Genomic DNA, 26179 nt, shown 5'->3' with positions numbered 1-26179 from the left:
GCAAACACAGATTATGTTATTTATTCTGTCTTGAAAGAAGGATCTTCTTGGTTTTATGAACTGAGAAGGAACTTGAGCTGGATCATAGCATCACTCTGTACTTTTGGAAGGTCCATATTTTGGTGCAGTTCATACTGGGAGTCATACTCCTGCTTGGAAAGACATTCCATGTCATGCCACTCCTTCCTCTAAATAGAATATAATTCTTTTTAGCTTTAACAAAGTTAAAATGAGCAGGGTAAAACTTAGTGTTGCAATTCAACTGAGACTGAGCTGTTGTGTTGTGCAAGGTGGAGTTTGCTTCTCGTAACTGACAGTTTAAGCCTGCATTTTCTGCTCTTTTGAATGTTCTGGAAGCAGTGCCTTCATCCCCAGTAAAGCCTCCAGTGACAGCACAGCTCATTGAGGATGCATCCAGTCAATGCATGGTCACAGACCAAAAGAGAGATGAAGTGATGAGGATTTATTTGTTGCCCTCCCCCCGCCATTTGCACTTACTTTCCTCTCAGGCTCTGTTGAGCAGCAGAGGCAGCTGAGCCCAGAATTTCTAATTTATGTATTATTTTAAACAAGGAGAGCTGCAAATTTGTAACTGGCATGAGATGCAACCCTCCAGTGTTGAGGCTGATGGCAAACCCAGGCTGTAAACTTGCTTTTCCCTGACCTTTAACAACCCCTGCACTGGGCAAACCGAAAGGACTCCAAACAAACAAGAGGGTTTAAGCAGCTTTGCACAAATAGGATTTACACCAGTTTGTTTCTGATAAACAACCCCCTCCCGAGTTTAGCTCCTCCTATTCCTCCCAAACGGCTCAGGTGGAAAGGAGTTATTTTGTTCCTACCCTAAACAAAAAGCAGTAGGAGCTTGGCTGGCAGTTTATTGTGCTCACTTGTAAAGACAGCCTGGCTGGCATCGCTCCTTCCCTGCCTCTGCTGCTGAGATTTGATGGGGCAGAGGCTGCCAAAGACCTCCGACTTGATCTTGGGTGCTGATGATGCAGGGAAGGAGCAGGTTTGGGATGTTTGGGAATGTTGATGCTTTTGGTGTGTGAAACCTTTCACTTTTTGAAGCCTTTTGAGTGGTAATGGCTTGAAAGGCAGTGCCCCTGGTGTGAAATGGGACAGAGAGCTTGCCTTGTGTCCTTGTGGCCTCACGTTGTCCCCAGAAGCCACCTCAACCTGGTGTTCACAGCAGCACATCCATCACCCCAGGCCAGCTTCACCAAATGGGTGCTAAACCCAAGCAGAAATTAGCAAACAACCAGTGCTTAATACAGTGACACTGGCATGTGCAAAACAGACTTAATATAACTCCTGTAACAACTAATGACATCTCTTCCCAAGGCCAAGCACACTTGGAGTTCGGTTGTAGCAAGGATGGATGGGGTCAGCCCTTGCAAAATATTTGTCTTCATTTCATGGCTGGATGCTGGGAAACATTTGGAAAGCATTGGGAGCATGAGTCAAACTGACTTGTGGCTCCTGGCTCCAACTGGGAGCTCTGCTTGCTTCTCCCTTGATGCAGAAATGGTGTGAAGTGTCCAGGTCCTCCAGGAGGGTTGGGAATGATCCTGCAGAAGCCCTCCCCAAACATACGGCTGGTGCATTTCCACCTTCTTGGTGAGTTGCCTATTCTACCAGGCAACAGCCAGCCCTTTATCCTTTCCATCACTGCTAAAGAACTGAGTTTGACCTCAGCACCGCTCGCAGCAGGTGATGGGTTCAGCCCTTTAGCACTGCTAGATATTCACACCCTGTTATGTGTCAGGCACTGAAGCCCAGGAGGGGATGTGACTCCAGGACATGAAGCTGTGGTCAGGAAAAATTCAAGAATATGCTCCCAGAAATTGGACTCTCAGTCCCATAATTGTCCATAACAAAACTAATTTGTATTTTTTTTTATTTACTGCTAAAACATCTCAAGGCAATAATTTTTCCCTCCAGTCCAAAGTACAAAAAATGTCCAAGCCCCTTTAATCTTGTTGGAGAGAAAGCAGAGGGTAGTTTTCAAGATGACTCCAGAAAAATATTTGGCAGCTTTAACCTCTTGCTAAACAACTTTTGGACAGTGTGTAAACAGTCTTTTGGTTTTATAAACACAGCATCCAGATTGTTGAGTGGAAAAAAAGCGGATGCCATCACGTGAAGGGAAGATGTATTGCTTCCGGCAGCTTAAGTATTTTTATATTCTCTCAGGGTTAAGGGTTTGAGTTTGGACATGTTCTGCATGAGAAATTTGGGAGGTGGCACTGGAAGGGGGAAGCACCTGAATCTGGAAAAATATTGGATTAGGACTTGATTTAAATGTCACTTATTTTCCTCTGAAAAAACTACTTATGTAAGCACAGTTATTCTAGTGTAATAGAAGTTATGAGGTGTAGTAAATTAATAACTAAGAAGAAAGCTTTCCATGTCATGGTTTGGGGGTTTTGGCAGTTCTTTGCTCTTCCCTGGAGTAGCTTTTTTTCACCGTGGTACCCAGGCTTGATCAACACATCTCTCCTCTCCTTGTCTCTCGTCTTCCTCTAACCCTCTCCTGTGGCTTACACTGAAAACATACACCAGGGCATCAGGAACGATTCCAAGCAGCAATGAGTAGAAAGGTGCTTCCCTCTATATTGCACTGATATTTCTCTGGCTACTCATGTTGTGTTCTCCCTTGCTTTGGGGTATGAATAGAGGGATATTTTTTATTTTAAAATCCTTATTACTTGCCTATCCTAGCTTAAGCCAGGCATGGGTAATGAATTCAAAGGTGAATACAGGAAGACTTCATCCATTGCCTGGAGGAAACATAAGTGCTTCTACGTGAGATTCTTTCATTTCTCCTTAAAAATGTCTTTTAGTGCATGTAATGTTCCTCGTCATTATATTGCCCCATTTATCCTGGAGTTCATTTCATCTACAATTACATCTTTCAGTATTTCATGAGGCCCTTCAGCCCTGTCTCACTGCTGTGCCTTGTCAAAATCTAATTGAATCAAGCTTAGGACATGGATAGCCTTTTGTTCTTTTAAAATTATATTTTTCAATTTGGCCTTCTTCCCCAGAGGTTGTCTGTTGGGACTGACTGCTCTTCTGCTGGAATTGGTGGTGTCTTACAGTAAAGCTGTTTAGCTTTTTTAATATGAGTGAAAAATCACATTGACTCTTGGATTCCTTTAAATGCCATCTTGAAAGTAATCTTTCTTATTGTCAGCTTAGTCCTTCCCACATACTGAGTAGCACTAACCTGAATCTGATGCTGACATTTAAAATTAATCCTAATCATTCCATTCCTGTCAAGTCCTTCGCTGCCCTCCAAAGTGAGAGAGTTTGATGAGCAGCAGAGCTTGGTCTTAACCTCTCGTTTGAATTCCTTGAGAGTCTGGGGAAGGAACAGATGATGAGATGAAATGGTTGGTGCTCCAGGTGCTTGTAATCGTTGTGGCTTTGTTTAGTCCTACCAAGATCTGGGTTGTGTAAAAGATTTTGGGATGATGAAATGGTTAAATGCTGAGGGCGTGACAAGCAACATGAACAAGTGTCCTTGAATTTGGGGGTGTTTCTTCTGTTTATCTGAGAAATAGTAACCACTGGGTTTAGACTAAGAGCAGAGCTGCCAAGATAGATACCTCCCTCACCCCCCAAACCCACAAGGTGAGGAAGAACACATAAACTCCAAGGCTTTATGTGGTGGGTGTTTCAGATGGAGTATGAGAGCTCTTGAATACAGAAGTGATGGTGGGGATGCCTTGCAAAATCCCCACTTATGGAGGACTACAAGCACTTTGAGCACTGTATCCAAGTGTATACAAGCACTTTTGAACATTCCATGTTGAACCATGCTTGTCCAGGGTGGATTTTCTAGTTTAGGATGGGAATCCTGGTCAGAACCTGGGATCAGAAAGGGGGTTCCTACCTTAGCCATGATGCAAAATTAATCCCCCCATCTAAGCTTGTACGTATGTGCTACATGGGTTAATTGCAGCACCTTAAAAAGCACATTGCAAAGTACAACACAAGTGGGCTGGCAAGGGAGAAGCATAAACTAGATTGTGATCTTCCAGAAAAACCAGGCAGTCCTTCCTGGAAGCAGGAAGTTAATTTTATCTGTGACTAATCTGAAACCAAATGTACATGTGTACATGTGTGCAAAGTGGTTTGGGGGGGTGTGCCCACACCTGGAGCAGGGAACTTGAGGCTGAGTGTCTCCGTTTGCAGGTATTTATTGCTGGATCTCCTGCATGGCAGCTTATTCCAGCAGGTTGTTTACTTATGTGGTATGGATGTTCTCTGGCTTCTGCAAAATGCTTTGAAAAGCTTTAGTTTCTTTTTGATACAGAACTGAGAACATACTTAAAGCAGAGTTTTCTGGGAGAGGAGGAAGAGTTTTCTTCAACAGTCTCACAATCTGAAGTTATTTCCTTTTAAAGCAATGGACTTTTCTAACACACCCTTAGTATTAATATCATAAGGACTATGAATTTGAGTAAAACAAAAAAAGAAAATTCCCTTAGACAAACATCTACTAATTTGCGATTTGCACACATCTGCACTGAGGAAAAAATGCATATTGGCTGCAGATCCACTAATGAGTTTAGCAGAATATTCCATGGCCAGAGAGCTGCAGGGCGAGCTCCAGCCTGCAGAGAGCTGCAAGGCCAGCCTGTTTTTTTGGGGCTTGGTGGGCTTGGTTTTGTACATGAGTGTTCTGAGTGTGTATGGAAAACGTGTGTGACAGCTGAGCATTGCCATGAGGCTGGGGCTGTAGCCGGATGAGACTCTTGGAGGGTGGAGAAGTGAATAAAGCTCCAGGATGGAGCATTCCTGAGGGATCTGCATGTCTTGTACCATTAAGCCACCAGTACTGAGCCTGGAAGTTACTCCTGAGTGGTGGTGAATGCTCGTGGTGCCTTTGCATCCACTCACTGAGTGCATAAATCCAATCCAGCAGTGCTTGGTGTTTGCTTTGCATTGGTACAACAGGAGTTCACACCACACGTTTTTATATCAATTTTTTTTTTCTGTCTTTGTCCTGTGGGCTATAAAGAGGCCTGATCAGGAGCAACTGATAAACTGCTCTGCTGACAGAAGTGTCAGAAGTGCAAAGGTTGAGTTTTATTTATTTACTTGGGGCATGGCATCCCAGGGGATGGGGATGGTGGCGCCCCACAAATGTGAAATGGCCCGTGGGATGGACCTGAAAAAGAGGTGGGGTGGCTGCATCTTCCTTGTATGGTCAGTCCTGCAGCCCCTGCTGACAAAGCTGCCCCATATCATGGGGCTTGGCTCAAACAGTGTTTAAGCAGGGAAAAATTAGTGATGCTCTCCATGTGTGACTTCACTGGTCCAGCAATATCAAGCTAACTGTAATTTTTAGCTCATGACATCAGTATAAGATATACCTTGGGGTGAGACACTGATCTGACTCTGGATCCCATGCAGCTTGGCTCTGTAAACCTGAGACAAACCCTACTACAGTGGGTGGGGTCTGCACTGTTCTCATGGTCTCTATAAAAATGCACGAGAGCAGTTGGTCTTTGGAGTTTTAGAAACACCTACATGGGCTTCCAGCCATTGAAATATCGAGTAGAGCTGCCTTTTCATTATCAGTGTAATGCAATATTTGTGTGTTGCTGGATGTGCAGTTGAACAGGATACAGAGGAGGCAAAAAGTTCTCCTGTAGCTGCAGGATGAGTTCTGACAGAATGGCAAAATGCCCCCATAAATGTGTTTCTGCTGCAGGAGAAGCTTCCACAGCCCAGGCACCCCACAGCAGCTGCAGTGAGTCTTCTGCCCTGCCCAAGCAGAGGTGTGGGGGTGGAAGGAGAGTTTGCTGCACATCTGTGTTGGAAAACAGCCCCTCAGTTTGGGAGAGGGTCTGAGGCTACTGCTGGGGCTTTGTCAGTCTGAAGCTTATTCCTCTCGGGCATTTCTTGAGCAATCTGTCTCCTGCAGCCAGTGAGCTGTCCCTGTTTGGAAGAGTTGTTCGACATGATCTTTATCCAAGAGCTTGAATCTGTGCTCTAAACTCTTCCAGTGGAGTGCCTGGAAGATGAATGATTTAATACTGGATGGGGGAGCTGCTGGAAGGAGCAGTGTGGGCTAAGGGTAGTTGCAAGTGCTGGATAAGGGTTATGAGGGGGTCCTGGCTAGGGCAGGGGATGGCTGGACATGAGCAGTGACCTCCAGGTGGGCACCAGAGCAGCTGCTGGTGGGGCTGAAGGTGAGGGAGGAGGCCAGGAGGTGCAAGAGCAAACAAAGCTGGAGCCGGGGGTCCTGCAGGGTCCCCCCACCAGCAGCGGTCCCTGCCTGGTGCTTCACCCCGAGGATGGGCTCAGCGCAGCACTCGAGGGGACAGACAGAGCAGCATGCGGAGCTCCACCAGGGTCAGAGCCCATCCCGGGGGGGTGGGTGGGACGGGCAGAGCCAAGTGCTTGAAGGTCTCTCGGGGTAAGAATACAGTGGGAAACCCTCCGTGCTCCTCCCGGGAACCACCGGCGGGGATGCCCCACGCAGCTTCCCGAGGGCGAGCTCCGCTCCCAGTTCCCCCCGCCCCCAGTGCAGCCCCTCCTGCAACAAGCCCGGTGCAGCTCCCCTCTGTGCAAACCCTCCCCAGCCCCGCTTCAATCCCCAGCACAGCGGGGCGAGATGAAGCGGCGGGAGGAAGGAAGAGCCCCGTCCGGCTCCAGCTTCCTCCGCAAGCCCTGCCTCGGTGCACGGTGCCCGCCCCCGGCCCTCCCCCGGCTCTCCCCGTTCCATGCACCCCACAGCCTGCCGAGCCCAGCCCAGACCCGCTGTGTCCCCGTGGAGCTCCCGCCACCCCCGTGCAACAGTTGCCCCCAAGTCGTAGCTTTCCCCCTTCCTCCACCTCATCCCTGGGGGATCCCCCTCGGCACCGGGGAGGAGGAGGCGCGGGCTGCTCCGGGGGGGCTTGGGGGCTGCGCGGAGCCGTCGCCGCTTTGCAGGGCTGAGCACTGCCGCTCTCATCGCTCCCGCCGCTGCTGCTGCCGCCACCGCCCGGGGCCGGGGGAAGGAGCTCCTCGAATCATCCCGGCTTCTCGCCTCCCCGCCGCGATGGAGCGAGGCGATGGAGCCCCGGCACAGCTCCTCACCGCTGGGTGCAGCCGCCCTCTCCGCCTGCGGGAGTGGAACAGCCTCGCCGCCGGGCACCGGCACCCCTGCTAGGATCTCGGAGGGCGGCAAGCCTCATCCTGCACCCCTTGAACTCTTTGTGCACCTTTTAAACGTTCTGTGCACCTCCTGACCCCCTCGTGCATCCCTTTGTTCATCCCCTCAACCCCTTGTGCACCTCCAAACCCATTGTGCATTCCTCTGTGTACTCCTGAATCTTTCGTGCATCCCCCCCCCGCCCCCTCTTGTGCATCTGTGTACCCCCAAAACCCTTGTGCATTCCCTCCATCCCCTTGTGTGTCCCCCTGTGCCCCCACCTCCCCTTGCATGCAGCCCCGGGGCTGCAGGAGCCGTGGCCACAGACCATGGGCACCAAGCAGACCAAGGGGTGCCAGCCGGGCAGTGCTGGGGAGAGCCCTCCAGCTCACCACCGCAAGAAGGTACCCCCCAGGGAAAGGGGTGACTTCCTCACCTCCCTCGTGGTGAAGTCCGGCGAGAAGTTTGGCAAAGGTGGTGGCAGCAGCTTGCCCCCTTACCACCGGCGGATCTGCATGATCCAGGACATGCTGGTGCTGGTGAAGCAGGGGAAACAGGAGGAGGCCACCGAGCTGCTGAGGCACCTGCGGCAGGTGAGGATGGGCAGGTTTCTCATGGAGGGGGGGCTGCTTGCTGGCGGTGGGGAAAAGCTAGTGTAGGAGCAAAACACAGCTTGGTTTCAAAAGCCTTCTAGAAAAGAGGGGGCATGCTTGGTGTTTGCAGGTCTAACTTTTGTGGCATAATTTTGGGGAAGTGACTGAGGAGCTGCAGGGTGGTCATGGTGTTGGAGATGGAAAAATATCCCCAGGGATTTGTTTTGCATTGTCTGCAGTGAGGAACCCCGCCAGCTGCGCTTTTCTCCTTCCCTTGGTTGCTTTGTGCTGGTAGCTCTGGGGTTTGCAGCATGCACAGCCCACTCAAGGAGGTTCCCACTCAACTTTCCAAAAGTTTGGTGTTTAAAGCAAATCTATAAAAGCGCTGAGGCAATTTGAGCTGGCAGCTTTTGAGAATCGTCTGTATTCTTCCCAGCTCAGAAATACCTAGAGTTGGCAGCTTTGCTTTTTATCTTGTTCTTTTTGATACGCAGTCGCTTGGTGGAATTTTGCTGGTGTTCAGTGGGAATTGTAGAAACGAGCGTGCAAGATGCTGCACTGGAGCATGGAATTAATTGTAAGGAGCCAAAGACCTTTCCCCTTGAAAGTCTGCTTGAGCTGGGCATTAGCTGAGAAGCAACACTACAAAAACTTGCTGTGAGCAAACAGAAAGGCAGCCTAAGAGCACTGCTCTATACCCAGCAAATTAGCATTTAACCTTTTCTACTGATAGATGGTGATAAAAAGACCAAAGTGCTGGGCATTTCAAGGCTTTGGGGTCCACAGGGCTTTGAAAAACAACAAGTTTTCCACACAAACTGAAAGCAGACCCATCTTCAAGCTTGGTTTTCCTCCCAAGGAGCCTGCAAGGCACCCAGCTGGTCAGCGTAACCAGGTCTACTGCCTGGGGAAAAGTTGCTCAGACCTTTACTGAACACTGGGAGCTGCTTTCTTGCCCTGTAGATCCAATCTATGTCAGCCTGTCCTGTGAAAACAGATGGTTCAGAGGCTGATGGTTTCTTCTTGGGTTTTTCTGTTTGGGTTTTGCTTTTTGCAATTTCTGCCCCTTGTTTTCTGGTCCTGGTAATTTTTCAGGTAGTGTGTGTGTTTTCTGGGGCATGTCCCTGAGCCTGTCATCCCCCTGAGAGGAACATTTCGATTCACCCCATCAGCCAGGGTCCCTCCTGCATGACTCAGGATTATCTTTGGAGCAGTCCAGCTGAGAAATCTGAATTGTGTTTTTTTGTTCCTTTATAGAAAACTGTCACAATTTACACTCCACTCTGAAATAAGGTGCTTTTTCTGAGGTGAACACACCTCCTCCCTGGGAATTGGGGGTATGACTCTATGGGATGATGAACCCGCTGTGTGGGATCTGTGTGGTCATGGCAGATGAAGCACATGGTCAGGAAAACCCCATGGGGTAGAAGTGGCCATGAGCTGTGCAGCTGATTCATGCCAAAAGTTGCACCCTCTAAGCCCTGCGAAAGTGTTATCGTTGTACCAGCAGCCCATTGGAGCTGGCAGGAAGGCAGGTGCTAATTTTAGAAGGTGCTTATATCAGACAACCCCCCAGAAATAAATCTTTGTGCCTGTGAAGTACCGTGAGTTTCTCCCAAGTTCTCTTGAGCTTCAGATCCTGTTCTTTTATTCTTAATGATGCTCTGGACGGTGCTTTCCCTCCCCACAGGTTGCTGTTTTCACAGTGGCTGCCCCAGTGACAAATCAGACCCTGGGGGCATCCTGCCATCTGACTGGGGGGGGGGGGGTGGAAGCTAAAAATTAATTATAAAATGCTGGGGGAAACGAGGAACCTGTTATAGTCATTTAACTCATTCTGAGTGTTTCTGAAGAGCTTGCTCTGATAAAATATCTTAGAGTGTCAAAATAGGGAACGCTTTGTCCTAGATACTATAATTGACTCAAAGCACATTTTTAATGAGATGATATTTTTCTTTGCCTTTGGGACGCACATGTGGGCTGCCCCACTGAACAAATCCTGATTGCTTTGGTTTTCTTTGGTGTTCTGGGGCTGCAGTTGTGGCTGCAAAGGATACTCAGTTGCTTTCAAGAAGCTGGGGGTGTGAAGCTGTGGGAATCATTGAGACCTAAGCTTCTGTGTCCCAGCCTGAAAAAAGGGATATGAGGGTGAAACAACAAACTTCCCCCTGAGGAGAGGGAGCAATGGTGGGGCAGAGACCTCAACTCATGAGACTTTTATATGGCATCTACTGCTGAAGGGCTGTGGTGGTGGTTGGTCCATGTAGTCGCTAACTTAATGTGTCATGATGATGGTGATGATGCAATACTGAGTTTTTTGAGCAAACCTAATGACTTGGTGCCCAGTTTCATTTGGTCTTTATTTTCTGAAAATCCCAGCCATCTAGGTCACTGGGAGCCTTTCCACTGACTTCACTAAGCTTTGAAGTCAGCCCAGCGTGCTAGTGAGGGAGTAGGTGACAACAACCCCACACTTGGAGGTGTTCCATCCCTTTTTTTCGAACAGGATGTGCATGTTGCCAGATCTGAGGCTGACCAGCATTTCAGCTCTCCTTGACTTAACACCCTGCCTGACCCATTCCCTCCAAGATGAGGTCCCAGAGACTTCTCCTCCCACCTCCCAGGGCCCCCACAAAAGCTGCATTTGATAATTAGCCAAAGGGCAGGGCAGAAAAAACGTATTTATAAAGGCCCTGTCCTTCCAGCCCCACCACTGTCACCAGCATCCAGAGTGGCCTTTCGCATTTCACCACTTTTATCCATCCTGCTCCCCTGAAACAGGAGCCATGCTGTTTTCTTTACAGGCTCTCCTAACGATTAATTATTGTTTCCAAGAATGCGTGCAGGTTGCAAACAATTACATAAAAGTGCTAAGATACAAAGCACAGTTACTTTTGTTTAAAAAGGTAAAAAATGTGCACAGCAGACAGACTTATTTGCTTTGAGGCAGTTCCTGGGAGAGGTCAGCAGCGGTCTCCAGTGTGGAGGCAATTCGATCCCACTGCCTACCCTCAAAATAACATTAATATTATTGCTGCGTGCAAGGGCTGGCAGTGGCCTTTCAAAAGGCTATGTGCTGCTGTGGGACAGCCAGCCTGATTTAATGACAGGTTCTTTAGTTAGAGATACTGGTTGTTCTTCCCTTCTGCTATGGGGAACACTGACAGCTGTCTGGAGCCTAAACCCCACACTATAGGATTAAAATCCCCTCCCAAAAAAGGGCTGTCCACTACCACAAGCCATCCTTGCCAATGTTGCACATAGGAAGTTCTTGGTAGTTGAATGCATTGAATGGTAAGTGGAAGTATAAATAAATTTGTTTGAGGCTGAGGTTTGGGGCTGCAGGATACTTCCCAGTCACCTGGGTGGAGCTGGTTGCCTTTTGTGGAAATACTCCTTTTACTGAATAACTTTGAATCCACTTTCTCTGCTCCAAAGCACCTTTCTAGATTTACCTGTCAGCATCTTCTCTGCTTTCCATGCTTCTCTGCAAGGAGCTGCTGTAGGGCCTCACCCTAGGAAGGGTGAAAACTGAATTAATTTGGGGTGTCCAGCACTTGAGGAAAGCTAGGACCCTGCATCCTGGCACTGCTGGGTGGGGGAATTGTGGCTTCTCTGTGCCAATGAATTGCTGTGCCCATTACCACCAGTTGCAGAATAGGCTTCAATATTACACAGTGGATCACATTTTTATGCTTCTCTTTTTTTGATGCACTCTTGAGTTTCAGTGGTTAAAGCAGCCAAGTGCTGTCAGTATATTAAATTCTGGGAGTGTCTCTCCTGCTGGGGAGAGGATTTGTAAAACAAAGCATGTTTTCCTCCTCTCCACTGCCAAGCAGATCATTTTCCCAAGTGAAATGGTGAGGCGCTTCCCAGCACATTACGTTTCACTTGAAGAATTTGCCATTGGTTATAGCTCGATGTGGAGTTTGTCCTGAGCTGTTGCTGTTGCTGCTGCTTCAGCAGAGCTTGGCTGGGGGGAGAGGGCAGGAGGAGGAGGATGAGGTGTATGCTGGCTCTGGGCATCATCACCTGCATGGGGCAGGAGGTGTACAATAATTCCAGGGATTAAAACAGATTTTAAAAGGGAGCCTCTGAGAACTGAAGATGGCCAGAAGCCAAATAGCAAGGCTTCTAAGGTAGTGTCTCTGCTCACGCCAGCCTCATCTGGATGCTGGTGGGGTGTGAAAGGCAGGGAGAGGAGTCAGGGCCACAACCAGAGGCAGAGACACTGCAATGACTCTGGTTTGTAAGAAGGGACCAGAAGCAAAAATGCTCTGATGCCCATCAAGCCCTGCAGGCCCTGTGTGTGCAATGCAGGCAGCCACCTCCTGCTGTGCACAGATCCCTGTGGTTGATCCCCCAAAACACCATCTTCCAGCCCCTTCTGAGGCCAACCCCATTTTTTTCTTTGGGAAAGTCAACTCCAGCATCTTGTAAGTGCTCAGACATGCTAAGGTGGGGAGGGTTTAATCTTAGTTCAGCCCAGCTGGGCAGTGTTACACTTGGGCAGGCTTGAAAAGCATCCCCTGTGAAGATGTATTTGGCCTCTTGGTTTAACTTTTTGTGCTCAGTAAGAGCTCCTGAAGCATTTCATGGCCCAGTATCAGCCCGCTCTGTGTGTTAGACTTTGTGTCACACAGCGTGCACCTTCCCTGAACAGTCTGTGGGCCAGGAGTGCTTTTGAGGGTATTTATTTCCCCAGACTACTCTTCAGAGGCAGATATGTTGCTTTGTAGCAGATCCCCATGGAGGTGGGTTTGTTGTCAGGCGAGTTTGTGATGATTGCAGCCCCTCTGGCAGGTCAGCAGCATGAAGATGTTTGTTGGTGCCACCTTGTCTCCAACTCAGACTTTCTCCCCAAAGGATGCTGGCCCCTGGCTTTGTACCAGCCTTGAAGCGTGTGCTCCAGCCCTGCTGATGCCAAAACAGCTTCAGTGTTACTCCTCAGCCCTGTGGTCGGACGTGCTAATTGACATCTAGAGCAGACCTTGAGGAGCTCTGTGGGCTGGTTGATATCCAGTTTAGCCACAGCCTGCAGGTGCTTCATAGCTGGACTGGGCTGCTCTGTGCTTGCTCTCAGCCCTGCACACACCAGCCTTGGGACATCATCCCCATGGAGACTGTCCTGTGGCCTCTGGGATGCTGGAAGAACTTGAGCATTTTTGGTGACCAGGGCTTGAGGCTGGGTGGCTTCTTGGCTGGGTGGAAGTTGGGTAACCTGGAGAGGCTGTGTTGGGATTAGCACCGTTTCCTCTGGTTTGGATTGCTGATGAAACCAACAGTGCTGCCCACAGTTATTTTTTAACCCTTAGGCTGCTGGAGGTATTGACAGCAAATGACAGTGCCTGGCAGTGATGGGCTGTTTTCTGCCCCAAATGGGGTCTCTAGTCTTGTCACTGTGCTCCCTGCTCTTTCTTGCAGCATCATTTCTCCACTTCCTTTCCATCGTGTCTCCATCTGTTCTGTTTCTTTCCCCCATGGGATTCACAGGTGGATGTGTCCTGGTGCCTGCTCGGCATCTGAGCATCCTGGCTTTAATTAACCCCCTGGAAAGTGGTTGGTTCTCCTAAGGAAAAGGTGTCTTTGGGGGATGCTGAGATACAGGGAGGGAGGGGAAGGCCAGGCAGCACACCAAGCGAGGGCAGAGGTGGTACCTGCTTAGCACCAGAGGTGCTGTCCTGTGGGTCTCCGTGCTCCCTGTGCTGCAGCAATGCTCACCCTGCTGCTGGCATGGAGCAGAGTGGGTTTTCTCTTCCAGCAGGGATGTCCCCTCTGGGATTGGGGAATCACAGGAACATGAAATCAGTTGCTAGTGGATGCATTAATGCAGCACATGCAACACTCCCAGGCAGGGACAGCTCTGAGAGAGCTCACCCCCTGAGCAGGGGTGAGATCTATGTTCATGTAACTTGCACCTAGGGAGTGTGTCCTGGAGTAGCTCCCTCCATGGTCAGCTTTCCAAGGGTCCCCAGCTTGGCCTCTCTAGAAGAGAGAATCTGAGAAATCTCCAAGCTGGGAGAGGTTAATGGTTGCAGTTGGCAAGCCAACCCCTATTCAGCACTTTATCTATTTATATAATAGCAGGAATGTGTCTTTTCCTCCTCCTCCTCCCCCTTCCCCCCCCCCCCCCCCTCCCCCTGTTGCTGCTTTCACATCTGATGTGAAATGCAGGCTGCTTGGGGCTCCAGCCCTCAGACAGCCTGGCATGCACCTTGTTGGGTTGCTTGCTTTTTTTTTTTTTTTTTTTTTTTCCTTTTTATCTTGCTTCAAAATGTAAAACCCCAGTGTCTGGGGATGTCTCTCTCTCCTGCCAGCACGTGGGTGTGACGGCTGCGTGGGGAGATCCCAGCGCTGGGACCTGTGCTGCAGTGGTGTGCAGGGGCTCTCAGCAGGCAGGGATGTAGTGGAAATTAAGGATATTGTAGTTTCTTGATAGTTTTAACTCGTTAATAGTATTCCATATGTTGGAGAGGTTAGTGACTGTGGCCTCCTCCTAAGTAAAGGAGATGATTATATATTAATATGCATTTCATTTTCTTACAGAGGGGTATGGAATTTTTTTTAGCCTTTAACTTCTGCAGGCTCCAGCCAAGAGCCTGAAGTGATTTAATGCATAACTGCCTTTCTCTCTTTTGTGTATCTCTACCTCTTTTTCCTCCAATTTTGGAGAAAAGACCAGCAAATGGTAAATTTAATTTTGCCTCTAAAAGCAAAAGGAAATTGTCTTTTCCATTCTTCCCCAAGTGGAAAGTTTTAGCTCCAATTACTCCTGGCTCTGACCTTGCTGTTTTGTGAGCAGGAGCTGCTTCTGGCTTTCTGGTTTTCTCAGATCTTTTCAAGGCTCTCTACCTTTCAGGCTTCATGTCTTTCAAAGCCAGTGATGCTTTTCCTTGTGCAAGGGTTTGAGTGCACGGCATTGCCAGCTTGAGGGAGAGCCTTGGACATGTATCAAAGCTGATGGGAGATACCCAAAGGCATGAGGGAGGAGGCATCTCAGTGGATGTCTAGTTCCTTATGGCCTCTTTATATTATACCTTCCTGGAGGCCTGGCTCTCCTGCCATTACAGAGCAGGATGCAGGTTTGAGATCAGTGGAGAGATTTCTTTACAAGATGTTTCTGGGTTTTGCATGAGTTCCAGCAGCCTGTGCATCTTTGTTGGCCCACAGAGGGTTTTCTTGTCCTGCTGTCCACAGGTGGTGGATGAAGCTGCTGCTTTCAGCCCTTCGATGTCCTCTTTGCCTTTGAAGTTGGTTTCTGAGAAACAGCATCAGCATTTGTTTTGCTGCAGAGCTGCTTCTGCTTCTTCCTCATGCTGCTCTGCCTGCCTGTCCCTGCCAGGTTTTGCAACAACTGTGACTTTGCTCACAGGGAGCAGGGGATTGCATTCTCGTGTTGCACAAGAGATAATTTCTGAGACACTGTCCCTAAACTTCTAATAGCAGTTGAGTTCAAATGAATATTAATTAAAGGAGAGCCCAACCAACCAGTCTGTGCTTGCAGCAGGACTCAAGTGCAGGGGAGGGGGGTGCGTGTTCCTCTAGAAGATGGGGAAGCACATGCTGGGTTTCTCAGCTCCTAGCTTTGTGTTTAGCCCCACAGAGTGAGAAAAGGAGTGCTATCTGGGAAAGCAAAAATATCCCAGGTTAGAAAAGGGGAGCCATTGATGTGGGCTGTAGGGTGCAGAGCAGCTCAGCCAAGCTGGGTGGGGACAGGGTAAGCACCGGCCCTTGCATCCACCCAGCTGGGAGGATGTTTCTGAAGCATCATGAACTTTAAAAACATTATATCAAAACCCAACAATAACAGCTTTAATGGCTTATCTCTCTCAGGCAGCAGTCTTCTTTGTACAAAGGCAGAGGTGCCCTGTGTTTGTGTCTTTGAGCAAATCTGTGCCCGGGAGCCCCTGGTCCTGTGGCCAGGTACCATGCTGGGAAATGTTCCCAAAGCAACGCTCCCTTTGTCTCCTGGGATGCTTAAACTGAGCCCACTCGGGATGGCTTGGAGCTGTGAGGCAATTAATGTCTGTCTCGTTCTGCAGAGTTGTTCCTTTTGCCCCCATCCTCCTCAAGGCCAGGCAGATCTTGGCACAACAATAAATCCCAGCAGGGAAAAGCAAAATCTGCTGAGGAAGGAGAGCAGACATGCCCTCAGCATTTTGCAGACGATGGTGGGAAATGGTTATTTTAGCTGGAGATGTGCTGAGGGCTTTTGCTGGGACAACTCTCTCCCCATTCTCACCCTGCCTGCAGAGAGCATGGTGTTGATGGTGGGACATCAGAAACCATCACTATTTCCCTGACCATAATTTCGGGAACCCCCACCCCATCTGGGATTGGAAAACAGGAGACATGGTGGAGTCCTGTGAGATGGCAAGTGTAGGGATGAGAGCTTTGTGTTGGACCCACGGGCAGCAAACTCCAAAAGATAAAGAGGCACTTTGGGGCAGAGTCCCAACCAGCTCCTGTGCACAAGGGATGCATCAAACCCACTGCAGCATCTGCTGTGGTTTTTGCTTGTGCTGAATAAGTCACAGGGCCTGGTCCAGGCTGAAATTTGGAGTAACAAAGCACAAATCTCTGCTGAAGTGACACTCAGGCCTGTCCAAACAGCCCATCCTTGAGTAGTCCCTTCTCTCAAGGTCCCCCATGGTGGAATGTAGACAGGGCTAACAAAGCTTTGCTTCATTCTGGCATTCTTCATCTATTTCTATATATACTATCTGTTTCTCTACAGCTTTCCCTGACAGAGTTGAAAGAAGAAGGCACTGGGGGAAAGTCTTGCTTCTGATGCCTTCCTGGGCCAGGGTAGAAAATGTGAAGCAATTTGGGATATGAGTGTGATTGACCTATATCCATGGTGGTGACAGTAGCCAAAATCACAAAGGAGGGAAAGAGGATGTTTTCCTGTTTAGTTGTAAAAAGCTGCTGCTGCTTGGTGTAATCAGATACTTCCTTTTCTAAGCAAGGAGCCTGGTGCATTTGTGGGCAGTTATTTAGGCAGCTGTACAGTTGGGTGATTAATTTTGTATGCTTTTATTCTGGTGGGAAATGGTGAATTTTGGGTTTCCACGACTGTTGGGTTTTTTTTATTTTGTATTTCTGACTAAAGTTACATCCAGAAAGCTAGTATTTTAATGTTACTTGACCAGTTAATAAACTTTTAAGTATGCTGGATCTGTAGGGCAGACAAACATGTCTCAAAACGTATTTTCCCTTTAAAACTAACTGATTGACTAACTAGAGTATTAATTGCACATAATGAATTACACTTCTGGTCACCATAATTAGCGACCTTGGCGTCTCAGGTTGTAATTTGACTTGCAGATTGGGAAATGTACATTTCTCCATCATATTCCTGATTTGTTTAAGTTAGTGTTGAGCTGGACTAGGTGAATTAACTGAAATGAAGGTGATTTCTTTGTCCTTATGAGAGGTCCAGGCTCCTTCAAAAGCAGCATTAGTGCTTCAGTCTTTTCTGCTTGTGCTCTCATCAGTGACTTTGTTTAAAAATTTGGCAGCTTGGCACATCCTGCTTGCCCAGGCTAACATAAGCTGTTTAATATTAAAGCATAACCATAATTTGGCATCACCTTCAACTGTTTGAGTCTTTTAAAGTAAATGTATGTAGTGTTTAAAGCTATTTAAAATAGTAATATTAGATGAATTTTCATGTCATTGAATTAAATCCTTGTGCAAGCCATTCTTTAACACTTCCTTAGCAAGGCTGGGCTGGGCATTTACTAAGCTCTGTGGTGAGCCAAGAGCCTTTACCATTGGGTTTCTCAGAAGGAACTGAGCAGTCTGGGAGGATCCTACCCCTGTAGCTGCTGTTACCCCAGTTTGGAAGCACCTGATGAGGTTGATCCTCAAAGGAGTATCAAATTTCCCTGATGCCAGAGAGGGAAGTTACTGTGAAAGTCTCCAAGAAAGATTTTACTATCCAAACTTCTTCCCTCTGAGCCAGGTACCAAACACCAGATCCCAATCCAGGACAGCTTCCACTTCATTTAAAGGTTAAAAATCTTAGGCTGTAAAAACACAGAAACATGGAATAAAACATGGGAAAGACTTAATTTTTTTATTTTTTAGCCCCAAAACGATGTACCCCTGTGAGACAGGGGCAAGGTTCCCAGTTTGCTGTGGTGTAAATCTCAGTGCTGATTAAGTCTTGGGGTGGGAAGATGGGAGGCTTTTGAAGCATTGGGAGTTAATTTGCCCCATCTGATGGCCTCGCCCAGTATCTTCCCAATCAGCATCCCATTTTTCTGTGGGTATTTTGAGAGGAAACCCTCTTTTTGTCAATTCCCTTCCTCAGGCTGCTGGGCAGCCTCTCAGACAGCAGACAAAATCAATATATTATTACGTGTGCCATTACTAAGCTGTCAGGCTGGAAATTACAGACTGCCTGCCTGGATTCATAGCAGTCCAAACAGCGTGGCTGTGCTTGATAGCTTTGGAAAGGAATGGAGAGCATTTGGTGTGGCTCTGTTTATTGCAAGTATAGAGCTGTGCCTGCTGCCCTCTCCTCCTGTCTTTACCAGGGCTGAGCAGGAGGCTGTGCTTTTCATCCTCACTTCAGATTTCAAGTGTGGCTCTTAACCAAATACCTCAGTACCATTAAAACCTCTGATCACCATCACCAGTGTGGGTGATGCAGGCAGGCTCCTTCCACAGCTCTGTGGCAGGACTGTGATGTCCATGTTCCAACAGGCTTGGGTAAGAGCCCCGCCCAAGTAAGGGCTTGATGGTCATAACTGAAAGCCCTCTTTCTGCCCCAAATGAGAGACAGCGGGTTGTAGCAGGGTGATGTAGTTGCTGCCAGGGACTCTGGGTTTGGGGAGTTACTTGGTGTCTCGGTTTCTCAGTGTGAGAAGCAGGTGCATGCTGGGGATCCACGTCCCTTGGGGTGCATAGGGACTTGTCTTAGGGAGAGCTGCTCATCCCTGGGCCTTGTGAGTGCAAGCACACATTCAGCCTCCAGCTGAATTATTTCACTGATAGCAGGACATTTGGCTTAAGCAGGGAGTAAAAAAAGGTGTCTTTGAACTTTGTATGCACATCTGCTTTCTGACATCTCCTTTTTGAGCATAACAACCTAGTTCTTACACAGGTCACTACCAAAAGAGGCATTTCTTCTCTCTTGCCTTGTTGCTTTGGGATGAGGGTGTCAGGAGCTCTGAGAGCTACTAGGATTCCATCTCCAGATACTTCATCTCTGGCTGACCCATCTGTGAGTTGGTGGAATGCCACAGGGCAGATTGCAGCTGAGGTCCTCTGGGCTGTGCTGCTAATTAAATGGAATGAAACTCTCTGGAGAGCTGCACAAAGCAAAAGTTAGAGTTGGGAGAAGGAAAGGTTTGGTTTCTGACTGGATTCTGGAGTAGGACCTGAGTGTTACAAGCTTCTACCACGTGTGTGTTTGTGCAACGCACAAGTAGATGTGTTTTTAGTCTGACTCAGCTTTTACCATTACAACAGCAAAATGTGGAACAGGGCATGAATTTCTGGCCTTTCTTGGGATGGAACAAGGTCCCAAGACTTGTTCAGTGTTAACAGTGTGTTAAATGCCATTGTGAAGGCTGTGGTTTACCCACGTCTTGTGTGTGTGAGGCTGTAGGTGTCTCACCATGGGCCAGTTGCTTCTACACTTGGAAAGAGGCCCAGTGACTGCTTTAGTCATGTCTCAGTGCTGCCTTGATAGTGAAATCAGCTGTTTCATGGATGGATGAGGAATTTCAGCCCAGGGTTGTGGATGTCTCAGTGGGACTTTAGCGGGGAAGGGAAGGCTCAGCTTGCTGGTGGATGGTGCTGTGCAGTGAGGTCATCCTGGCTTTGCTCTTGCTCAGCTCATCACCTTGCATCAAGTTTCAGCCATTATTCAGCCCTGCAGTTGTATCTGGAAAACGATAGCAAGAGGTAGGTTCTGTGTCCTGAAAGCTTCCATGGTTCTTCTTCCTAACACTTCAGGAGAAACTGGTGGTCAAAAATATTAGTGTTGGCTATTTTGAAGTTGGAAAAATAAATGTTCCCGGCTTGTAATGCCAATGCTGTGGTGGGAGTTTAAGCCAAAGACTTTGTTCTAGTACCTGTAGAAATACTCTTTGGCCACAGCATTTCATGGAGTCCAGCTTAGTTTTCCCAGGAAGGCTCAGCCACCTGCAGAGAAGGAGAAGAGATTAGCAGGGTGCTCTGTTGCCACTGGCATTTCATGTCTTTGCATCTGGCTGGGGACATTTCCTGGGATGGTGGCACATTGTAAGAAAACAGCAAAATAGCCCAGGCCGTGGAGACAGAGACTTTTCTTAATGGGTGCTTTGCTGATGTCCTTCCATCCCTCACTGTCACTCTCCAAGAAGAAAACTCCTGTCCAAGTTTATCCTGAGCATAGAAATCAGCTGTGTTCCCATGGGTGTGAAAACAGGGACTAGGAACTGATGCAGGAATCATGATCTGCAGTGTAAACCTCTTCTAGAGCTGCCTCCAGCCTTTTTACTTGGACTAGCTGCTGATCCTTCTGGCCCTTGTCTCAGACCCCAACAGTAGAGGTTGGGGAGCAGCCACTCGTGGCTGGAAGGGACAAGAAGCAAACAGCCTGTGATGAAATTTGCATTGCATCAGCTCAAGAGCAGAGGCTCTGACGTGACTCAGCAGTGGAAGCAGCCAGTTTTTGGTGAAGCTGTCTCCTGCAAAGTGAGCTAAAGGTGTGGTTATTATCACCCACGAGTGTCAGCTGATAGCATGCTATCATCTGCTGGACACTGCACCACCACAAATCCATCAGGGTCTGAATTTCCTTCACAGAAACATCTGGGCAAAGGTATGTTTTCTGTCTAGGTCATCCTGAGTTCATTTGGCACACGCTGCCAGCATCCTTGCTGGGAAATGAAATGTCAACAAGAGCAGCTTAATGGCCCTAACTGTCAAACAAAGCAGAAATATTCTCATTTTTAGTCGGGGGACTTTGACACCTCTTATTGCTGAACAAAATGCACTGGTGCCCTTATGAACAGGAGGCAGATTGGCTTGGGGTGCTGCTGTGGGTTCAGGGGTGCAGTGGTCACCTCTTCCCCCTTATAGAGGACCCAGAGCCTGCAAATGGGGCAAGAAGCATGGAATGGAGCAGAGAGGCTGTTTATTTTCTGTATTTGTTCAGTACCCTCAATGAAAGCTGGGATGAATTTCTCTTGTTGAACGAGTTCAGGGCCACATGTGAGTTAATCTGTCGCATCCCGGGCAGTGCCTGGGGCTCAGGAGGGAGGCCAACAGCCACCACCCTCAAGCCTTCCTGCATCATGTGTGGTGAAATGAAGAGGAAGATCTTAATAGCACTTGCTGGAAGAGTTTGCTGGCAGGTCAGTGAGCTGGCTCTCATGGGGCAGAGTCTGTCTCAGACCAGCCCAACCTGCAAACTTCCTGTCTCTCCTGGGATCTCATTGCGTGATTTTGTGCAGAATGCTGATCACTGATTACTGCAGCTGCATTTTGCTCAGGCAAGATGATGTTCCTGCTGTGTCCTGGCCACTGCTTCTCAAGTCATGCTCTGTGCTGCCCTTAAGGGACTGATGGCAGGGTAGAGATGGCAGTGGAGGAAAGAAGCCTTGCTTAGCAAAAACCTGTATTAAGTGCTATGCTAATCAAAACTCTTTGGCTTCGGTGGGACTTAAACATGTGCTTGTATTTAATCAGGTATTTAAGTGGTTTTCTGACTTGGCAAGCACGAGGTGAGGTATCCCAAAGGAGGAGGAGAGCAGAACTGTGGCCTCCCAACTATGGGTGTTTGCAAATGTGGATGTTCAAGGCAGAAGGCAGCAGTGTGAGGCTGAGGATGTGGGTGTTACTTGCTGTCTCAGTTTCTCCTGTTGTTTCAGGGGAAGACTGTGGAGACCACAGAGGGGCTAAGATGAGAAGGACAGTGGTTAAGTGAATGAGGGGTGGGAGCTGGGACCTGTGTAGATCAGTAAATGCATCTGAACCTGCAGTGGAGGGCAGAGCAAAGGTTCTGCCAGCAGTTGGTGAGCTCCAGCAACAGGCACCTCCTGGGGAGAAGGGTTCTTCCTATGCGTAGGGTGAGATCAGAGGAGCTTGAGGAGGATTTTTAACAGAAATCATCTTGCCTTGTACCTTGAAAAGCTGCTGAGCATGTGGCTGCACAGGGGAGGCTAATGCTGTTCCTTGCTTGTGGCTGCTTGGAGGTGTAAGAAATACTTCCCTTTTCCTCCCTGATTTCACTCTGGAGGGACTAAGCAGTGGTTATCAGGATTAATTCAGTAATCTCACACCTAGCTGGGCACCAGGCTTTTCAAAATGTGGAGGGAGCTATTCCTCCTCTTGGGGCACACATACTGCAAAAAAGGCATTTCATAGGCTTGATAAGGAGCTAATCAAAGAAGTGGGTGACATCCCTACTTTTCCCTAGGCTGGAAGCTGCTTGGATGTGGCTGGTTTCAGACTGTGTCTCTTACCATTCCATGATTAAGGGGATGGCTTGCTGGCTCAGCATGTTGGGGAACATTGTGCAAAAGCACATGCAGTGGGTGTTTAATGAAGCTGCTTCAGAACTGTCTGCTGTCAGTGTCTGGAGAGAAATGAGCCACAAGCTCCAAGTCTAATTTATGAAATGGGATTGCTAAGGAGTTTGTCCCTGCCCTGCTCAGACAGTCCCTGCCCCTTGCATGGCTTTTGGGAACACATTGGATGGTAAACATGGGTGTGCACCTCATGGAAGCCTTTTTGTGTCATAATCACAGGGACAGGGTGGCAGGGACTTTTCCCGTTTTCTAGGTGAGGATAGGAGTGACAACACTCTGTGTTAAGTAGCATTGTCCTTGTTTTCTTCTCCCTGCTGGAAGTGCTTTATGCACACTTTTACCGTGTTTTCTTGCTAGTTAGTTCTTCAGCAGCCAGAGAACATTCCTGATGCATCCCACAGACCCTGCCAAGCTCATTAGGTGGCCTGGGCTGGTCTTGAATATGTCTACATATAAATACAGAGCATTAGAGTTCCTGTGATTATTATGCAAAGCACAGATTATTCTAGCATACCAGTGTATTATTGATTTGCCATTACTTGGAATCCCATTACATGAATCTGCTTTATTAATAGACTTTGTCCATGCTTGAGATTAACTGTGATGCTGGATTTGCAAATGAAAGAAATGAAATTCATGTTGTCCATGTTAATTACTTGTGTGGCACACAAGGTTAGAAGCAGTGGAAACCTTTTATTTTTATTCCCTTCCTGTTGCTCTGTCTTAAGTAAGAAAATTAGTTTGGTGCTGTGGGATTTCTTTGTTTTCCTTTGATTTCCTTTGTGTTTCCCTCCTTTGCTGGAAACCTCTTTTAATTGTTAAGAAGACACCGAATGTAGAAAAAGGCTTTCCTTTTGGTGTGGAATAGGTTGTTATTAACTCAGGGTCTTAATGCAGAAGAGGAGTAGAGAGGTTTTATTTCAGTGTTGAGTTTTCTCATGTCTTGCTTTGACTTAAAATCTCTGTATCTTGTTTCCTCTAAGGTTTCACTGTGCAAAGTCTCTAATGTGTCTTCTTGCAGTGACAATGGAGCCAGATTAATTTGTTGAAGGCAACAAGGGACGTGTAAAGAGTGACTCTGCTTGGTAGAGAGCCAATATACACCTGGAGAAGACTTGTGGATCAGGAAATCAAAGTTGCTCCTTCAGCTGCTTTGTGGTGGTTGACACTTAGATCAACATGGAGACATCTGTGCAGTTCATGTGGTGCATGTTTGGGTGGGAGGAAAAGAAGATGACAGAGCTCTGGTTTTGGGAAGTATGAGGTAGGGTGCAAAGCCTTGGGGCAGCAGCAGGACCAACATGGGGTGCTTGAGGACGGGCTGCAGCGCTGTGAATGTTGGAGGACATGCACGTGCTCCTGTTTCTTCTCCTGTGGAATGCACCCATGAGTCTTCCTGTACAGGACAGGGTGCTCAGGCTAAGGCAGGAGAGCATACCAGTTGCCTTCTGAGGTGTGGGTTTGGCAATGGCAAAACATGGCACCTTCTGACTCAGCCACATGTTTGCTTTCTGGAGGTGCTGATGGCAGCCAAAGAATGTGGCAAGGTACTGGAGATGTGCTTGGGTAGTGCTGGTGCTGCACGCTGCCATGTTGGCTCTCTCCTTGCACATTCTTTCCAAGCCCATTTCTGTCTCCTCCCACCCAGGCTCCTCCAGTGGTGTATAAATGGTACAAAAAAAGGCTTGAAGTGTTTTTATTGGAGTCAGATGCAATTTGTTCGTTTAAATGATCTCTTCATAACCTTCACATTATTCCTCAGCAGCCAGTTTAAAGAGTTAATTGAATATTTCTCTCTCTCAAAGATGTCTTAAATTACTTCTTGTGAATAACCTGCCCTGGCAAAGAGCTGTGTTGAGCAATCACTGACAGTTATTTTCACTAATGCCTGTATTGGTATGATCTTGGGTTTTAATCTCTAGCACCCATCTGCTTTGAAGGGTCCCAAAGCAACTGTGGAAGCACTTGTATAGTCTTACACCACCGAAATTCGGTTGCTTTGAAGCAGAGCTTAGCACTCATTGAGCAGTAACAATACATCCCTCCATAGCTAATGCAATAATAATCAACCCAGGGCTTGGAAGTGAAACCAGGTTTTAGATAGCAGTTATTGGATTGCAAGCTCTTATTGTACGTGCAGTAGAGGATTAATTTCTTTTGGGTGCTGGGGGGGGTTGGTCCAGGAGTCTTCCTGTTGGTATAGTTACATGGTGCATGTTCAGCATAATGTGCCTGGGAATTTTATTGGCTGGGGATGGTGTGGAAGCCTTTTTGGGTGGCTCGTGTGTCTGGCTGCTTGGTCACTGCTTGGCAGAGGTGTATGTCAAAGCAAAAACCCCATGTCAGATAGTTGTGGATGGTCCCCATCTCAGCATTTTTGGCAGCACTGCAAACACAGACCTGCTCGATCACCTGAAATTATCAAGTTTCTTTTTCCATCATTAGCTTGCAGCAGCTCTCCTGCCTGAGTAGAGGAGCACTTCAAAAAGCAGAATTTTGAATGGGTAGAAAAGCAAATGTGACTTTTCAGCTGTGATTTGCAGTTCCTTCTGTACATGGCTGTACTGGGCTCTCCTTCTCCTGGGAGCAGCTGATCAGAGTGTGCTTTTCACCCAGCAGGCAGGGTTGCACCCTTGTACATCAGAAGGAGACCTGTATTGACCTTCTCTTGAAATATCTCATGGTAGCAGCTGCTGGAAACAGGAGATGGGGCTCGGCTGGGCCAAGGCACTAAGTCGTCCTGCTTTCCTGTTAACTGGAGGCTGGCTCCACAGAAGTAATGACAGAGCCAGGCAGCTCATGCTGTGTTGTGTTAATGTGTGAAGTGGGGGCAACTGGATTAGAGCAGGGAAGAGTGAGAGATGAGGCCTCCCATTCGCTCATCTTTTCTGTTTAGGAAAGAGGGTCATCCCCAGTGCAGGGCCAGGTGAGGCTGACTTCCCTGGAAGCTCATGTTGGTTGTCCATCACACCAACCAAATCTCAGCTCTGGGAAAACCTTGAGGTCCCAGCTGGGCAATCCTGATGACAACTGTGGACCAGCTGGCTCAGCTGTAGACCATCTGTCCATCTGTGTGCTGCTGTGTGGGGTGTACCACAGCCAAGAACTGGTCCTTCCTTTACTGGGGTCTTTTCATTCCCTTGACACCTGTTCCCCAAAACTTACAGGGTCTTGGATCTTACAGGATCTTGGAGACTTTTGCCGCTTTCCTCTGTTTTAATGAGACTGGCTGACAGTTAGCTGGGGAAGGACAGAGGTAGACAGATGGACAGCACAGCCTTGCTGTCTTTTTGATTCATTATTAAAGCTGGGCTGGCTGAATCACAATTTTTGGACTCTTTAGTTTATCCCCTGGCTGAGACACTTGCAGGGATGTGTAAAACAAGGGTGTTCAGCTCAGCATTGTCAATGAAATGCCGTGTGTATGGGGCAGGGTGTGGAACAGGCTGCACAAACTTGCAGACTTAATGTTGCTGCAAAATCTCTCATCAGTTGAAGTTCAAGAAGGGAGAGTTGTCTGTAATTCCAAACAGAGATAGGTGTGTGACTGTGGATGCAGCTCTTGTAGCAGGAATCATTGCTTATCGTAAGCCCAGACACCAGCATCGTCTTTATGGAAATTATGAAGATCAGTGATTCCTCCCCATCTGAAAGTGTCATCTTCTATTTGGAAACCTCTTCCCCATTCCTGCTAGGATCTCAGTTCTGCTTTTTTTTTTTGTTTTGTTCCCATAAACACTTACTATAAAGACGTGTGTGTGTATTTAGTGCACGTGAACACAGTGTGGCATGGTATCTGCATGCACAAATAAAAGTCTTCATGCCAATAAGACATTTACTGTCACCTCCCAAGGACAAAGCTGTTTGAGCTCCTCATTACTTCCAACACGGCAGTGCAGGCC

The 26179-nt window shown here is 47.9% G+C and overlaps 1 protein-coding gene across 2 annotated transcripts in view; it reads left to right on the top strand.

Annotated features, from left to right (window-relative positions):
• Positions 1-7445: 7445 nt before the first annotated feature.
• Positions 7446-26179, top strand: part of LRRC75A (leucine rich repeat containing 75A) — a 64654-nt gene continuing 45920 nt past the window's right edge. Inside the window, exon 1 of one of the 2 annotated variants that reach the window (XM_008490703.2) lies at positions 7446-7746. In XM_008490703.2, coding sequence (XP_008488925.1) covers positions 7483-7746 — 264 coding nt within the window. In that variant the 5' untranslated portion in view covers positions 7446-7482. Of the gene's footprint in view, positions 7747-21026; positions 21102-26179 lie in introns of those variants that run through there. The other variant, XM_030462572.1, reaches the window with a different exon arrangement.

This window comes from Calypte anna, chromosome 19, assembly GCF_003957555.1.
Source record: "Calypte anna isolate BGI_N300 chromosome 19, bCalAnn1_v1.p, whole genome shotgun sequence".
NCBI classification, from domain to species: domain Eukaryota; kingdom Metazoa; phylum Chordata; class Aves; order Apodiformes; family Trochilidae; genus Calypte; species Calypte anna.
Note: the sequence above shows the minus strand (reverse complement) of the source record. Positions and strands in the feature narration are given on the sequence as shown.